The sequence below is a fragment of the Myotis davidii genome, unplaced genomic scaffold, assembly GCF_000327345.1.
Source record: "Myotis davidii unplaced genomic scaffold, ASM32734v1 scaffold826, whole genome shotgun sequence".
Classification (NCBI taxonomy): domain Eukaryota; kingdom Metazoa; phylum Chordata; class Mammalia; order Chiroptera; family Vespertilionidae; genus Myotis; species Myotis davidii.
Window position 1 is genome coordinate 76,910 of NW_006297142.1, and position 11,450 is coordinate 88,359.

The 11,450-nt window shown below is 55.4% G+C and overlaps 1 protein-coding gene across 2 annotated transcripts in view; it reads right to left on the minus strand.

Moving 5' to 3' along the window:
- The window catches only part of DDB1 (damage-specific DNA binding protein 1), a 25,840-nt gene that overhangs the window by 2,469 nt on the left and 11,921 nt on the right, over window positions 1-11,450 (minus strand). The window contains exons 11-23 of one of the 2 annotated variants that reach the window (XM_006772737.2): window positions 9,152-9,227; window positions 8,959-9,067; window positions 7,660-7,838; window positions 7,419-7,582; window positions 7,237-7,344; window positions 6,903-7,110; window positions 5,808-5,903; window positions 5,601-5,712; window positions 4,669-4,792; window positions 4,186-4,350; window positions 3,461-3,555; window positions 561-731; window positions 48-243 (exon numbers count right to left, since the gene is read on the minus strand). In XM_006772737.2, coding sequence (XP_006772800.1) covers window positions 48-243; window positions 561-731; window positions 3,461-3,555; window positions 4,186-4,350; window positions 4,669-4,792; window positions 5,601-5,712; window positions 5,808-5,903; window positions 6,903-7,110; window positions 7,237-7,344; window positions 7,419-7,582; window positions 7,660-7,838; window positions 8,959-9,067; window positions 9,152-9,227 — 1,803 coding nt within the window. The remainder of the gene's footprint in view (window positions 1-47; window positions 244-560; window positions 732-3,460; window positions 3,556-4,185; window positions 4,351-4,668; window positions 4,793-5,600; window positions 5,713-5,807; window positions 5,904-6,902; window positions 7,111-7,236; window positions 7,345-7,418; window positions 7,583-7,659; window positions 7,839-8,958; window positions 9,068-9,151; window positions 9,228-11,450) is intronic. The other variant, XM_015569821.1, reaches the window with a different exon arrangement.

Sequence of the window (11,450 nt, forward strand, 5' to 3'; positions counted from 1 at the left end):
TGTCTGTCTCCTATCTCTCCCTCTCACTCTCTCTTCCTCTCCCCCACTCCCCCGTAAAATCAATGAACTGCGGGGCCCCGTGTCCTCCCCACCACAGGCCGGCCCAGCCCCCAGCCCCACGGCTGTCACCCACCTGTCCTTCTGACACACGAACAGGTTAAAGGCGTTCTCCGCCCCCAGGAAGTTGTCATCATCCAGGATTTCCACGGCACTCATCCAGTTGGGGTTGAAGTCCCGAGCGATCTGAGCAGAGCGGTGCCAACGCGGGACTTCAGCAGCGGGCGTGGAGCCCGCGCTGGGCCCGCCGTCTTTTAGCCAGAAACCCAGAGTCTGCCCCGAGGAGACCCTGTCCGGGCCTAGCAACGGCGCTCTGGAGGTTCTCCCGTCTCTGCCGACACAGCCCACTGGCTGCGATTACCCAGAAATGGGGATGCTCACGGTTTGGGGTGGGGCCGCGGGACGTGCCCTCCAGGGAAACGTTCCCGTCAGTCCCCCGGGCGGCCTGCCCCTCGCCAGAGACCCCCGAGCAGGGCCCCGCTGAGCGAGGCCGCACCCCGTACCTCCTCGAAGTTGCCCTCCATGGGCTTGTAGGCGAGCAGCAGCACGGAGCGCATGAGGTCGCCCACCAGGATGAAATCGCCCTTGGTCTTCAGGTAGAGCGCCATGATGTTGTTGTAGTGGTTGCACTCGGTGCGCAGCTCCTTCTCCGCCGTCCACTCGTACAGCCGCACCTGGGGGGGCACCAGGCCCGCTCACAGGACTGTCCTGCCCTGTCCCCGTCCTCCCTCTCAGCCTGGCACCCGGGCACGTGGGCCATCAAACGGCCTGAGGGCACGCATAAACATGCCAGCATCTGTATTTATGAGCTACGACGGCAGCGAGCACCTCAAACTGATACCAAGTTTCCCTTTACATAGTAAAGGAGCAGGAAGACAAACGCTGAGTCAGCAATAATGCCAGCACCACTATGAAGACGACAAAAGACGGTTCCTGTGACTGAGTGTGGTGGCAGACTTGCAGAATGTTCTAGAAAGAAGCTCCATCTCCAACGTCGCCATCAGAAAGAACAAGGTAGCCTCCCAAAATCTGCCTGTTCTAAACCTTTCTCAAACATGTCCGTTCCTGGAACCGGTGACGTGAGCCCAACGAGAGGGAAATGAATGGGAAAGTGAACGCCTCGCGTAACAAAGGCTCCGCAGCCCTGAGTCGGGGTTTCCTTCTCCTCCACTCAATGCTGCTGCTGTGACAGCCACATCTCCAAGAGAATGAGAGGCTTTATCATCGGCGAACAGACACCTGGCAGAACCCAGGCTGAGACACTCAGCTCCCAGGAGAAGCTGCCTGGCAGGCAGTTCCAGGTCCCGTGGCCCCACCTCCGGCCTCTGCACAGGAAGGACAGGATGTACGAGCCATGATTTCTTGAGATGTGGCCAAAGAACCCTCGCTCCACAGGGGTGGCCTCCAGGAGTCATTCATAACGACGGTGGTTGCCACCCTCCATCAGCAGGGCCAAGGGGAGGCCTTGCCAGCCTCCACATGCCACAGTGGCGTCAAGAAGGGGCAAGAGCGTGACACGCCCCTCCCTCTCTACCTGCCATGGAGACGGCCAGACACCCCCAAAAACCCAAGACCCCCTCAGCCCGGGTTCTAGACCTCGCTGTTCAATACGGTGGCCTCGAGCCACACACGGCGACATAGCAGCTGGCATGCGGCTGCCCCAGATGAGATGGCTGTCATTGTAAAACACACCAGACTCGGAAGACCTTAGTATGAAGAAAGGAAAATATCTAATAATCTTTATATTGTCCCATGTTAAGTAATACTTTGAATCCATTGAGTTAACAAAATGCATTACTAAGATTAACTTCACTTGCTGCTTTTTGCTTTTATTCGCGTGGCTTCCAGGAAGTTTACAATTACACACGTGGCTCCTGTGGCATTTGAGACGGCGATGGACTCGACAACAGCTCCCAGCTCCTCACCCAACCCCGGGGCCCCAGCGCAATCCCACTCCCCCTGGAGCTGCTGTCACTAGGCCCGGCGACCTGATCTCTGGACAGTCCCTTGTTGCTCTGGCCAGTCCCTTGTTGCTCTGGCCAGTCCCTTGTTGCTCTAACGGAAACGCAGACCTTTTCCTAGGGCCCTGGGCCCTCTCAACTGGCTGTCTTTCCTCCCATTGTCCCTCTAAGCACCTCGCCTGCCCTTTCAGACTTCTACCACCTCCCCCTACAGGCACCAGACCACTCCCACCTCCACCCCACCCCCTTGCTCTCTCGCATACAACAGTCCTGTAGTTCTTGGTCCTCTAGCATCCACACAAAGAACCTCTTTCCAATACCTTGACCTCTGACCTTGTCTGATCCCCCTTAGAGCCTGCTGTTAAAAAGAACTCGAGAGTGCCCTGTGCGCAGGTCGCCTTTCCCAGCTGCCCAGAGCCACCGCCAGCCGCTCTCATGGCGCCGCTCAGCGTCCCCGCGGAAGACAAGCGCGCGGTGCCCCCTCGCTGGAGCGCCGAGTGTCCTGCGGTCCCGTCCTTACCTTTGCTCTCTCCCCCTCTCCCACCAGACGCCTTGAGGGGTTTCCAATACCCCTTGCCCTGCGGAACCCTCTTCCTCAAGTTCCCCTCCTCCCACCTCTCACCCAAAGTCGCCCTCGACCCCAAAGCCAACGGCCAGTTCCAACCCCGAGTTCCCTGAGGCGCGGGCAGCACGTGCCGTTACCAGCCCCCTCCTGATTTCACGTGATTCCGCCCAGATCCGCTGCCATCGCCAGCCCACCTCTCGCCTGGCTCCGCCGCCCTCACCCCGCTCCTATGACATCCTCACTCGGATGACAGCGGACACCCAACCTCTGGTGCCACCCCCGCACAGGAGACAGATTCAGTCTCTGCCCCGATTCCTACGCGAGAGGGTGTCAGAAGCACCTTCCCCAGAGCCCCAAGCCCCTCAGAATTTCCTGGGTGAGAGGAGTCTTGCTCTAGTAAGGCCACTCCTGGGGACTCCTGGGTAGTGTCAGGATCGGGTGGTCACTCGGAAGACTAGAAGCTTGGAACTTGCAGTCCCACCCTCCTCTGGGGAGGAAGGGGCTGGAGACCGAGTTAATGCCCATCGTGCCCACAGGATGAAGTCTCCACAAAAACCCGACCTGCAGGGTCAGAGAGCCCTCAGCTGGTGAGCACACCCCCGACCGGCAGGCGGCGCACCCCACCAGGAGGACAGCGGCTCTGCACAGGACCCTCTGAGCAGGGCCACTCACCGGCTCAAACCCCCTGCACTGCGGATCTGATGCTCCTGCGGTTCACATAACCACGCCTCCCAGACCCCCAGCTTTCCCCTCCCCCTCCCCTCACTGCTGTATCGTTAGCACTGGACACCCCCCCCCACCCCGCAGGAAAGTGGGGAGCAGCCTGTGGACAATGTGTGCAGCCGGGAGAGGACAGCCCTGAGTGGCTGGGCCTCACCGTGCTATTGATGCTGGCCAGCAGCTTCCCGTTAAATTCCACCATGGAGTACACGGCCCCTTTCACTTCCTTCTCAGCCACAGTCTGCAGTTTTCCTGGGGGAGGAAGAGATACTCTTGAGCCTCCTGAGCCCACACTAACTGACCAAAAGGAAACTCGATGCCCCTCTGGCTCTAAGGCCTGACAGCAGGAACACAGCCAGTGCAGACTGCGGGGAACCACCACGGAAGGATGAGCCTCAAGGTCATGTGCAGTGACTCCAGACAGCGTCCCCGAGCTGCCCGCCTAGTGCACAGCTCGCTCAGGAGGGAGACTAATTCCACTGCGTCCACCTGTCCCAAGGTTTCTGGGCTGAAAGCTAGTCTTTAGGACCTTATGGGGGGGGGGGGGGGGAAAAAAAAGAATGAACACGACGCCTTGAAGAGGGAAAGAAGTCCTCCATGGCTGAGCAACCAGGACTCATCTCTCACTCAGCCACTAGATGCTCCTCCCCCGCACCCACCTCCCCCTCCTGCCTTTCCAGGAGCAGAGAGGGAAGCAGCACATGCGAGTGTGTGTGCCGCGGCGGCTCATCTGCTCCAGAACGCGCTCAGGCGACAGTGTGAGGAGGGGACAGAGTGGCTCGTGGCGCAACGATGACCACCACCCTCCTGCTGCTTAGCGGAGGCTCTGAACCCGGGCGGTCTGCTTCCTCTCCGCGCCTCCGCGGCTGCAGACCCACTCACCGTCTGAATACTGAAACACCACAATCCGACCCTGCTTGGGCTCCGCCTCTTCTGGGTACACCATGGCGGTGCCCACAATGAAGTAGGTGTTGGGGTCTTTGCCCAACTTGCAGGAGACCAGGCTGAGGGCGTACTCGTTCTGCAGAAACTGGTGGGCATGGAGCACTGGAGGGAGAGGGGAGAGGGTGACTGCAATGACCCCACGCGCAGGCAACCCTGCACTTCTGAGGCTCGCAGCGCGGCTCCGAGCAGAGCCCCGGTGGTGCCGGTGCCAGTGCCAGTGCCAGTGCCAGTGCCCGCGCCCCCTGCTGCTCCTGTCTCCACAGACTCCCTCGCCAGCCGGCACTGGCCTGAGGCCCGCCCCTCCTGCCTTCTCCTCTGAGGACGGCCGAGCACAGCGTCCACCAAATCCTGAAATACATCAGGACCCAGGCTGCCGAGTTTAGGGAGAAGTAGGTACAAAACGACAGAGCTCGTGTGCACCTTCGAAGGTGTGCTGGTCGATGATGAGGAGGTTGTGCACCTCCACCTCTTCGCCGAAGGAGGTCTCGTGAGGGGCTGTGCTGCTGGAGAACAGCTTGCTGGAGCTGACGCTGCTGGACAGGGCCTGGGGGGAGAGGCGCACTCATCACCCGGAAGCAGACCGTGCGCCGACGGGACCAGGGAACAGAGACTGGGTCTGAGTGGGGAGAGCTCTAGAGGTTGGCAGCTCGAGTGGAACCTAAGGAGCCGTGGGCTTCGGAGGCCATGGGGACGAGGACAGGGATCTGAATTCCCTCTGGAATTGACAGCGGTCCTGACAGCACAGGAAGCTGAGGGCCAGGAGATCACTAGGACAGTGACCCACATCCACCAGCACAGCCGAGGAGGAGCCAGGCACCTAAGAAAGCGAGACTCCACCTCCCCCAACGGGAACAGCAGGGGACGCTTCCAACAGAAGGAAAACGGAGACCTTCTATCGGATTCGGGAAGAAGCCCTATCATAGGGGTCTGGAGCAGGAAAGGCGGGGAGCCCCTGGACTGAGACGGTCAGCCAACCCCCCCACCAAGTGCAGCTCGGGAACGTCCTATCGCTGGCACGCAGATGAGAAAAAATGAGGTCAGCAGCTAGCACTGCAGCTCGAAGCTAGCTCCGTCAGAGGCCAACCCCATGCCCTCAGCTATCATGCTACGCTGTCCCCCACTACGCACACCCTACAAAGTCCCCAACGATGAGAGAAGCATCACTCATCCTGCAAAGCCACTGACAGCCACCCGCACCCCAAATTCTCACCCCTCCAGGGAGGGGGCCCAGCCCAGCTCCTGCCTGTTTTCTATGTAAAGTTTTACTGGGACCCAGCTGTGCCACCTGCTGCTCACGGCTGCTCCCCACGGGCAGTGGAGCAGTGCCTGAGGCCGTCTGTCCCCGCCCTCACCTGGGTGCTGGCACTCGGCCTCAGAGCAGTTGTGCCCCCACTCGAGTCCTGAACTTCGATGCGGCTGGAGAGGACCCCAAAACACTGGGACACCTCCTGGTAGCAGATCTTCCTGCAGAGCAAGCACAGAGCAGGGCCGTCAGAGCCGGAGCCTCCACCCACGCCCGGGCCGCCCTCCGCCCACCTGCCCGCCCACCCGCGCCTCACCGGGGAGACTCGTAGAGCGGCACCGTGCGGATGTGCAGCTTCTGGATCTCATCGATGGTGCCGATGGTGAGGGTGCTGTTGTTGGCCAGTGCCAGGCTGGAGAGAGGGTCTGGGTTAGTGAGGAGACTCGAGGAAGGACAGGATGCCAGGAGGGAACTCCACAGGGAGGAAACCAGGCGGAACCGCACCAGCTTCCTCCAGGGCAGCGGCTCTCAGCTCTGAGGCTTAGGCTCAGGGCGCCGGGGGCGACTTCACAATCCGGACGCCTGGTCCTCCCAGGAGGTTCCACTTAATCGGTCTGGGTGGGCCTCGGCCAGTGATGGCAAACCTGTGACACGCGTGTCAGAGGTGACACGCAAACTCATTTTTTGGTTGATTTTTCTGTTAAATGGCATTTAAATATATAAAATAAATATCAAAAATATAAATCTTTGTTTTACTATGGTTGCAAATATCAGAAAATTTCTATATGTGACACGGCACCAGAGTTAAGTTAGGGTTTTTCAAAACGCTGACACGCCGAGCTCAAAAGGTTCGCCATCGCTGCTCTCAGATGTTCGCCATCACTGGCCTAGGCTGAGGTTTATGAGCTTTCAGTTCAATGCGTACAGCACTAGAATCTACAACAGAGATTCCAACAGCAACTCTGCCGAAGGGCTTGCTAAACCATATTGCTCCCCCAAGAAACCCTAGCATTTCCCACGTGTTCCCAGGCAATGCTGGGGCGCTGGTGGGGCCACGCTTGTGAGCTCCGCTCGAGGGAACTACACATGCTCTCTAAAGCTGCGGATTAAAAAGATAAAAAATAAAATAAAAAATGAAGCTACAGGTCAGTCACCTGAAGCACCTGAGGTTTCCCGAGAATAAAGATTCTGGGGTCCAACCTCAGATGTGCTGAATCAGAATCTGAGAAGGAATCAAAAACCTGTACTTTAAAAGCCCCCAGGTATCGCCGTAGGCAGCCAGATCCGAGCGCCTCTGCTCTGCCCTTCCCATTCCGCTGTCCAGACTGGCGCTGGGGAAGGGCGCAGGGGAGGGGTTTGAGGAAAACACCATGGTCCTCAATCCTGGCTCCCGCTGAAGAAACAGGCTCACCTGTCAGGATAGCCATCGGAGTTGAGGGGACACATGTAGTTCACTTCCTTGAGGTTGACATTAGAGAAGACCAACTTGTGGTTGCTGCTGTAGATGACAGTGGGGCGGTCCGAGCAGGCGAAGACGTTGGTGGTAGAAAGAGACCGGAAAGTCCTCAGCACCGTGGGCTGGGTGCCCAGGGTCACCTTCTTGCGGTCGCTCAGCAGGCCTACAGGGACGGCACCGGAGAAGGGAGGAAAGGGACAGGGCGACAGCTGGGCTGGGCAGGTCCACAAGCAGCACCTTCAGGCACAAGGCGCCAAGTCCAGCCTCACTGGCCAAGTGCTGCTCTCACCTGTCTCGATGTTGAGCCCGAAGTAGAACAGCGCCCCGTCTCCCAAGGCACAGAGGAGGTAGTGGCTGCTCTCGAAGGTGGTCATCAGGATGGAGCGGGGAATGATCTCTGTGCGGAAGGGGACATTCAGTTATCATTCCCCATCGGCCCAGTCCCAGCCCAGGGACTTAAAAGGTCCGTACCTCCTCCCAGCATCTCTTTGTGCAGCAGCTCAAACGAGGGCAGCTTCAGGATCCGGGCCGAGATGTCTGTCCAGAGGCCAATGGCACAAAGAGGGGACAGCCCATTGCTGTCCCCCAAGGGGGTGATGTCCAAGCAGGCCACTTCGTGTTCCATCTCTGTGTGGCTGAACAAAGAGGCAGATGGCAGAGGGAAGCACCCAGGAGGAAAGGAGAATGGGAGGGACGGGCCGCCAGCGCGCACCTGATCTGCCGGAGCTCCTGCGGGTGGATCTGCAGGCAGTAGAGCGCCCGGCCCACGGCGACCACCACCTGGCTGCTGTTGCAGGAGGCCACGCTGATGTTCTTGCCCTGCGGCTCCTTCCACTCGCTGACTAGAGCTTTGGGGTCTTGGGACACCAGCCTCACGGAGGCAGACGTGATCTGGAGGAAGAAAGGCGATGTCTCCAGGACTGGCAGCTCAAAAGGTGAGGTGGGTGAAATCAAAGAGCATCCGGGTCACTCCAAACAGAAAGATGGCGGGGGGCGAGGGGGCGGGCTCAGCAATCAGGCTCTCTGACCCCCACAGCAGGGACAGTTAGAAGAGCTGACTCTAGTAACTAACACCTGCAAAGTGCTGCCAGTAATCGTGTACGGATGGCAGCACTATGACTAATTGTCTGTCTTCTTTGTGCTTTTCTCTATTTTCCGTGTAAGTGCCCTAGATAATAAAAGGCTAACCTGCACACTGTCCCCGTGGGCGGGAGTCTGACCCGCCAGGAGTTAGACGTGCGCTGACCACCAGGGGGCAGCATGGAACATGGTGGGTGTCAGCTACGCAGCGCTGGCAGCCCTGATGGGCCCCGACAAGAGCAGGACCGCAGTGGGATGGTGGAGGTGAATGGGTGGCACCAGGCTAAGGCAAGTGTGAGCGAGGCCCCTGATCACCCCGCAGTTGCCGTCTGTGGGGCGACCAGTATGGTGATCAGCAAGTGGGTGGCACCAGACCAAGGCAGGTGCAAGCGGGGGCCCCGATTGCCCCACCGGTCACCCCACAGATGGTGACCAGTGGCGGCGGCAGCGAGGGGCAGGGCTGGCAAGCATGCAGCACCAGGCCAAGGCAGGTGCAAGCAGGGCTCCCCAATCACCCTGCCGGTCACCCCACAGATTGGCCCTGATTGCCACCAGGCCCAGGAACCCTACCCGTGCGTGTATTTCGTGCACCGGGCCTCTAGTGTATTAATATTATGAGGAAAATGTGTGTCTCAGAAGACAGGGTATAATAAGTATTAAGACAGTAACCCTCAAAATATACATATTAAAATCCCAGTCTATAAAAGATAATGTGAATAAACAACATACACACATTTGCAGAGGAAACAAAGTTAAAAGCAACAACTCCAAAGTGAAGAGTTGTTAAATTGTTATCTCTGAGTATTGGGTTAGCAAGTAATTTAATTTTTTTCTAGTCCTTTAACATTATTTTAGAGCCACAAGCATGGACTGCTCTGTACTGCACTTGAGGTCCAATTCAAGGACATAGGGCCCGCCACTCTGTCAGTACCTGGATAAGCTGCTGATGAGCCACATTGCCACAGAAGAAGGTCTGCTGCTCGTCCACAAACCCCGTCAGCTCCGTCTCCTCCACCTCCTCGCCGTTCAGCATGAGGACCCTGCGGGGAAGGAGCCTTGGTGAGCCGGACCAGCTCCCCGCCGCCTTCTCAGGAGTGCCTGGAGCCGGCGCAGGCTCATCTTACCTTGTCTGGCCCACAAAAGAGAGGACCAAAGTGTCATCAGTCTCCCGGGTAGGATCAGACCGCAGGGGCCACAGGCCTGGAACAAAGGTCAAGGGTTAAGACGCACAGCACAGACCGACACCGTGAGGAAGGGGCAGCTGTCTCCATGGGGAGAGAGGAGAATCTGGAATCAGTCGGGAGTTGAAACACACGCTGTGTTCTCCCCTGGTATTAACTCTGAAGAAGGCAGACACCCCAAAACAGTGTGAGCCTGCCACGTTACAGTTTCTAACTTGATTTCAGGTAATACATTTGCATGATTCAAAATCGAATTTATTTTTAAAAAATATAACAGAAGTCTCACTCCTTTAACCCTCCCTCCAACCCATCCTTCAAATAAGTCATCAAGAATAGCTTTGAGCCTGACCAGTGTAGCTCAGTGGTTGAATGTTGACCTATGAACCAGGTCACGGTTCAATTCCCAGTCAGGGCACGTGCCCGGGGTGTGGGCTGGGTCCCCAGTGTAGTGAGAACAGGAAGCAGCTGGTCAGTGATTCTCATCACTGACGTCTCTCACTCTCTCTCCCTTCCTCTCTGAAATCAATAAAAATACATATTTTTAAAAGAATAGTTTCTAGTTTGTCCTTCCAATTTATTTAATTAAATTTATTGAGGTAACATTGGTTAATGATTCAACTTTATTTGATAACTTAAGAAAACAGGTAAACACTGTCTTACAAGCAAATACAAATAAAACGGCCTATTTCACGCCGTTGTGCATCCTGCTTTCTCGTTATATGCCGAGCCCTTATCAGAGCAGAGCAGGTCAGTTCCTTTTTCCGACACGTGCACGGCACTGAGCGATGAGGCTGTGCCAGGTCACTACGAAGTCCATTGCTGGACACTTTTCAGTGGACTTTGCTGACACACATGCCACGAAGAATAACCTGACGCCGTTTTTGTGCAGATGAAGGCCTGTGGCAGACGCCCAGCACGGGGGCTGCTGCTGGGGAGCACTGCTATGAGCACGCGGCCCGCACAGCCTCACCAGCAGAAGGTGCGGCCAAACTCTTGGGTTTTGGTCATCTGGCGAAGAATGAGATCCCTGTTGTTTTGATTTGCATCTCTTTTAATACAAAATGAGGCCTGTTACTGTCCATTCATGTCTTTTGCCAAATCGAGGACAGGAAATGTGGTGCTCTTTCTAGAAGTGTTTTTCTTTTTTTTTATAAATTAGGGGGATTGGGTCTTTGGCTAGAAAATAACATGTTTTTAACCAGTTTGCCATTTCTTCTAACTTTCCAGTGTTCTGTCTTCATCATGTAGTAGTGTTTTATTTTTCTTATTGAATTTATCAATCTTTCTTTTTAGCTCCTGTACTTTGAGTCATAGTTTAAAAGACCTTCCCACTCCAAAATTAGGAAGGAATTCACCAACTTCCGCGTTTAGCTTTTGCATGGCTTCATTTTTTTACATGAAGTCTTTGTCCATCTAGATTCCAGCAAGGTGTACACTGTGCAGTACGGGTTCCACCTTATCTTTTCCCAATGCTGTTACCCCAATATCACTTATTAAAAAGGATCACCTTCGTCTCAGTGAATGGAGATACCGCCACTATCATACACTAATTCCCTCACGTCTTGTTATTTCTGGACTTCTGCGTCTGCTCATGGGACTACCTATTTTGCACTAAGCCACACTTTTAGTTTCTTAAGTTTAATAGTATGTTTTGTTTAGTTTTTACTTTTTTTTATTTGGTTAATCCTCACCTGAGGATATTTTTCCACTATTTTTTTAGAGTGAGGAAGGGAGACAGGAAAGGGGGAAGTAAGAGGGACAGAGAGGAGGAGAGAGAAACATTGACATGAGAGAGATGTACTGATTGACTGGGCCAGGGATAGAACCTGCAACCAAAGTATGTGCACTTGACCCGGAATCGAACCCAAGACCCTTCGGTATGCAGGCTGGTGCTCCAACCATTGAACCACACAAGCCAGGGCTTAATAATGTTTTAACACCTGATAAGGCTAGTCCTGCATCACTGATCTTGAGTTTTCCTGGCTTTTCTAGTTTCTTGCTCTATTTGGACTTTGACTTGTCATCAAGGAAAAACCTACTCATGTTATTGGTACATTACGTATAAAAAGCTGGAGAGAGAACAGCTTTCTAACGATTTGTAAGACCTGGCTGTGTCTTTTTCATTGGAACAAGCTAGCCTTCAAGAGTACTTTAAAGTTTTATGTATAGATTTTGCACATTTTTTGTTAAACTTATTCGTTGGTATTTTACCTTTTTTGCTGCTATTGCAAATTGCCTCTTT